A 6000-nucleotide genomic window follows, 5' to 3' on the forward strand; every position below is an offset into this window, starting at 1 on the left:
GAATTAGCTAGCTTTTTTGCTAACAAAGAGTCATCATTAATGTAATATAATGCAGTAATCCCACCAAAAAATAAAAAATAAAAGAAAAAAAGAAAAGCAAATGAATACTTTTTCCCTTATAAGAACTTCCTCAAGCAAGCATACAGGCTAGTGATTTCTGGACATCTGATTTGTGCAGAACTCAATTCATAAACATGTAAATATCAACACAGTTATACAGTCGACTTATGCAGTCTATCAAATGACACGGGTCATTTGACAATGGTCAATTTTATGAAGTCTAACAGTACTGTAAAGATATACAATGCAAAATGACATCAACTTCTACATAAATGTACTGGTCATGAACAGTATTTCTACCACAACCCCAATTCCAGTGTTGGGACACTGTGCAAGATGTAAATAAAAACAGAATGCAATGATTTGCTAATCTCATAAAAACTCTCCTCTTTAGTCCTCTTTAGTTTAGAAGACATGGCACCCAAGGTTTCCAAAACAAATTGCAAATTTCAATTCGTCTGCCCACAGAACAGCTTTCCACTTTGCCTCAGTCCATTTTAAATGAGCTTTGGCCCAGAGAAGATGGTGGCGTTTCTGGATCATGTTCACATATGGCTTCTTCTTTGTGTAATAGAGCTTTAGGAACATTATTCTGAAATTGTTCCACAAATTGTAGACATTTTTTATTTTATTTTTTTGCAGACTGGTGAACCTCTGCCCATCTTTACGTCTGAAAGACTCTCTAAGATGCTCTTTTTATACCCAATCCTGTTACTGACCTGTTGTCAACTAACCAGCTGTTTCTTTTTTAGGTAACACTTACTTTTCGAGCCTTTTGTTTCCCCGTCCCTACTTTTTTGAGGCATGTTGCGGCCATCAAATTCAAAATTACCATTTTTTTTTTGGAATTGGGGTTGTAAATGCAATAGATATGAGCCTTTATAAAGTTTTTCTCCACCCCTGCATTTTTAAGCACTGCATGGACAGTGGATAGAGTGACTGAGGTACAGTCTCCCACCCAAGTAATAACGCTAATCATATACTGATGAATCATATGAGAAAGACACAGTATGTTATATACAACGCTTATATATTGTAACATGATTATGCAATAAGTTGCTCAGGGAAAAAAAAAAATCATCTGACAAAGCTGAATAATTAAAAAATTCCATTTTTATATTTCTTAGCGGTTATTCATTCATGTTGACCAACTGATCATCCTGGTCAGGGTCATAGTGGTTGCAGAGCCAATATTCCAGGAATACTGGTTGCAAGACAGGAATACACCCTGTAGGGGACACCAGTACATCACAGGGTATAACACACACTCAAACAATTTACAATAGCCTATCCACCTACTGCCATTTGTTTAGGAGGTAGGAGTACATAAGCAGAACACAATAAAAATTTGCACTAACAGTACATTCAGGATCATCCCTTAGAGCATTGATTTGCGGTGCCATCATTGTTCCATCTTACTGCTTGTTAGTAAATTTTTATACTATTATCTATACAAATGAATGACTAAATCTCTCATGAAATGACTGACACCAGTTTCTGAGTGGAAATATGTATGCTTTATTATTGCTAATTATGTACTAATGCACTTCAGCCAATCCACTTAAATGTGAAATTGAGGCTGTATTCGTGCATACACATTGTGTCCTAAATGGCATCATAAGCCCTGAAGTCCTACTTCAAGTGCACACTTTGGAGACATTGTCAGGGTGCAAAGACATCTACAGAGTGAAGGTGCATCAGCAAGCATTTGGGATAGCATATGAGTCATTCTTGTTGGCCACGATGAGGTATTTTCAAGAAGTATTTAGCAACAAAATGGAATAAAACAAGAATTTAATTCATTTTTAAATTAGAAATATACTGTTTACCTGGTGATGACTGGCCTTTGCAAGCTCCTGGTTAGCAGATTCCACATGTGAGGCAGTAGTCTGAATGTATTCCTCAATGCTGTCTGAAGGAAAAAAAAAAAAACATATCACCATTACTGTTATTCATATTTATTAAATCACAGTCTTTAGTGGTGAAACGAACATGGTTGTTAATATCAACACAGTATTGTTTTACACTGTTCAGGCTGTGAATTCTGACTGTGACTTGTGCCTTCAGGCTGTGAGGTTTGTCATACACATTTACATCCTTCAGGCTCTTTTGATACATGACTGAATATAATAAAGACATGCTGTACACAAAATACTACTTGTAAATGCTCAGTTTGTTCTTCACATGCCTTGAAGGAAGACAGCGTAACAGAGCAGATGGACTGATTCTGACAAAAGTCAGTCTCTCAGTTCATAGATCACTCAACAGCATACAGCAATACAGGTTGAGTTGACTTGTAAATGGATGAAAGGTGAACACCTTTTTCCTCCATATGCAAGAATTACATCAAAATGTATTCCATAATTTTTTTATTGTTGTTTTTATTCACATCGGTGACAAAATAAATAAAAATTGCTTTTCAAACTTGTATGGCTGAATCACAAATGTTGGTGCACTACATGAGGCATGAAGTAACAGCTTCTACACTCCACGTAGTGCACTATGTATAGCAGGGAGCCAGTGATATTCAGATTGTGTCTGATTATTTGCCAAAAGTTCTATATTAGGTAAATTATAACCTGTCAGACAGCTGTTCTATGTTGAGCTACATCAGCTGAGAGCACAATATCACAGCCAACACATGAGATTAATTAAATAATACTCAATTCCAGTAGACTGCAAATAATTAAACGTTTGTTAAAGAAGAATATGACCATGGCATAGACATTAAATAGTCATGTTGGTTACTTTAAAAAAAAAAAAAAAAAAAAAAAAAAAAAAAAAAAAAAAAGAAGGGGAGAAAAAAAAAAAAGCAAACGGCACAAAACTAAGTGGACATATCATTATTAATGCTGTTTTTTATTAAGCTTCAGTAACTGCTTTATCTTGGTCAAGGTTATGGTGGATCCAGAGTGTTTGCACAAACACAGGTTGAAAGGCAGGGTCGCACCCAGTCTATGGTGGGGTGGGTAAATATTTGAGCTCTAATGTATACCATCACATTGGCACACTGAGTTTTTAATCATGATAAAGAAAAGAAACAATTTTTCCCAAGCACATCCATTAATGGTAGGATTAATACTGTATGCACGAGCTTAAAAATTAAAATCAAACAACACAGACCAGTGCTTTCTTTAGACTAACATTTTACGAAGCACTTGATTTCTTATCACCCTGTCAGTCAAGGAAGAATAAAACTACTCCAAACAATTTCTAGAGTGAATGTGACTATACCTAACTGTACAATGTTGTTTTTTGTGTTGCACGTTGTACTGGTTTGAAATCATGGTTCCACTGCATTAATACTGGCATCTGACATATTTCAAGATTAAATCTGATCATGACATTTAAATTTTATGTTTGTGAAATATCGGTGCCCTTTTGATGATGATGTCACTATACAAAATGGAAAACAAAAATGGTTTTATGCCTTGGAAATACAGCCTACCTGATGAAAGTAGACAAGAAATGCACAAAAGCCGGGTTACGCATTTGGTTTCTTAATTTAAGTGAAAGGCAGCCATTTATTAGTTTTGAATAATCCAAATTAGTTGTCTTGTACTGATGCACATATACTTATTCTACCAAGTGAGAACATTGATTCAAATGCAAACTCAATTCCCTTCCCAATTAAAAACAAATGTGCAGTTCATCACACACGAGGGCACAACTAAGGCAGAAGTGAGTGAGGTACAGCAGGGTTAAAGCAGTGCAGCCTCAGCAGCAGCAAACGCTGCAGACTTAACCTCCGCCTGGCTGCTAGAACTAATGAGGTTTTGTTTATCTTCCTCTGATTTGATTGGTTGTGTTCTCTGTTGCTGCCATGCTAAGAAGAGAGACAGTAACAAACAGGGAGAGTCAAAGAGCCTAAGAATCATGGGATTTTATTCAGATGTTAGACAATGACCTATGGTAACGATTTGTGTAGTCCATTTTTGACACGCTACAAACTATCTGTAGTCTGTCATTAAGCAGCCTATCAAGTGATTCTCAACAACATGTCAAATGATGTATATTGATCTTTCAACAAGGTGTCATAAAACAATCCACACAAACTGGAGTTAAAATTGCAAAAGGACAAAAGGACTAGATGCAAAAGAATGACTTTGAACATGAAGTGCAGAATAAAAGGATAATTCTCTGGCCAATTGTCCTTAAACATTCTGTTTTTGTCACTACTGTTTTTGTCATAACTTCATTTTAAAAGCCATGTCATCACTTCACTAATCAGTTTAGAGATGGTAAATGAAATAAAAATCTATGAAAGTCTGTAAAAGCTCTTTCCGGTCTCAAGGAGTTGCTTTCAGGTAAATAATTAGCATAAAATGTATGTGATTGGCCACCACAAGCCTCAACAGAGGATCTGCTCCAGAAATCGGTTGATGCTTAAAAAAAAAAAAAAAAAAAGTCTCCTAACTATAGGTACACTGCAAAAGATTACATTTTAGCAGGTGAAAATGTCTTGATAATTGTCAAATCTATCTAGTATTTCCTCTTAGAAGATAATTATAAACCAAATGTAAAAATATAAGCACTGGTAAACAAATCCAAAATGTGAATCAGGAGGCATAAACAGTATACAGGCACAGGTCAGGTGATCAGCAAACAACTGTAACATGGATAAATCCAAAACCAGGACACAGAACAGGATCAAAAACAGAAAGAGGCAATACAGCACAAACACTTGGTGCATGCGTAATATATAGTGGTAGTGGTGATTAGTGACAGGTGTGCATTATTACAAGTCTGGTGACTATAGACTTCGTTTACACGGACAGCAGTAATCTAATTATTGACCTTACTCTGATTAAGATAATAATGTGATTAAGATGTTTACATGAGTCGCTTTTAGAATACTCCTGTCATGTTCCTGTTTCACATTTTATAGAACATAATTAGATTAACAGCCCGTGTCATTACGTCACCGCACCACGCCGTCCCTCCAGAATTTCACGCATCAACATACAGTTTTGGGTGTTTTTATTTAATTTTTTTTACGAACGCTTTAAGTGCAGTTAATTATTTGTCCTGCTATACGTGCTAATAGACAACTGCTTGAAGCCGTGGGCTGCGTCCCAAACCGCATACTTACTGTCTATATAGTAGCCGAGATACATGTATTTTTCCCCACTACAGGCCTATAGTAGGCAAGTATGCGGTTTAGGACGCAGCCGAACTCTCTTGTTCGCCGTAAAATGTTGAGAACTGCCATGTCTGATCATGTCCTGTTACAAAATGCAGTGAAAACTCTCACACGATGTTCATAATGTGATTAAGGTGTTTACACGTCTGTAATACACGTCCATAATGCGACTAAAACAGGAGTACTCCACCTGTCTTAATTCGATAAGAGCTTAATTCGAGTATGACCTTAATTAGATTAAGGTAAGTAAAAATTGCTGTTTACATGGTAGTTTCTTAATCAAAGTATGGTCTTAGTCGGGTTAAGAGTGGATTATTGTTGTCCATGTAAATGCAGCTTATGAATGTGACAAGGTGCATGTGCTGTGGGTATTGTAGTCTGGGGTGGCCATATTTGTAGGTTGTGATGTGTTTTGGGACACTGAGTTTGTTGCTGGCAATTGGGCTGACCTGACAATTAATAAAATCCATTTGAGATTTTTATTTCAAGCTTTAAATGGTTTTATTTACAAGTTCAAGCTTTAAATGGTTTTATTCTATTCCCAGCTAAGTTTGCTTTTTTTTTGTAGAAATAAATGCTTAAAATTACAAAGATATCTGATAATAGAACAAGGCAATTTCAAGATTAGCCAAAAGTTTGTGGACACCATGGACCATCACACCCAGAAGTGTTTGCTGAACATCCCATTGAAAATGTCGTCCCCCTTCACTGTTGCAATAACCTCCACTCTTCTGGAAAGGCTTTCCGCTAGATTTTGGAGCATGGTTATGGGGATTTGTGTTTATTCAGCTACAAGA

The 6000-nt window shown here is 36.3% G+C and overlaps 1 protein-coding gene across 1 annotated transcript in view; it reads right to left on the reverse strand.

The window, feature by feature from the left end:
• tsnare1 (T-SNARE Domain Containing 1) overlaps positions 1-6000 on the reverse strand; it is a 149673-nt gene that overhangs the window by 31414 nt on the left and 112259 nt on the right. The window contains exon 10 of the mRNA XM_017478041.2: positions 1890-1972. Within this exon, the coding sequence (XP_017333530.1) occupies positions 1890-1972 (83 nt within the window). The remainder of the gene's footprint in view (positions 1-1889; positions 1973-6000) is intronic.

The sequence above is a fragment of the Ictalurus punctatus genome, chromosome 1 (genome assembly GCF_001660625.3).
Source record: "Ictalurus punctatus breed USDA103 chromosome 1, Coco_2.0, whole genome shotgun sequence".
NCBI lineage: Eukaryota > Metazoa > Chordata > Actinopteri > Siluriformes > Ictaluridae > Ictalurus > Ictalurus punctatus.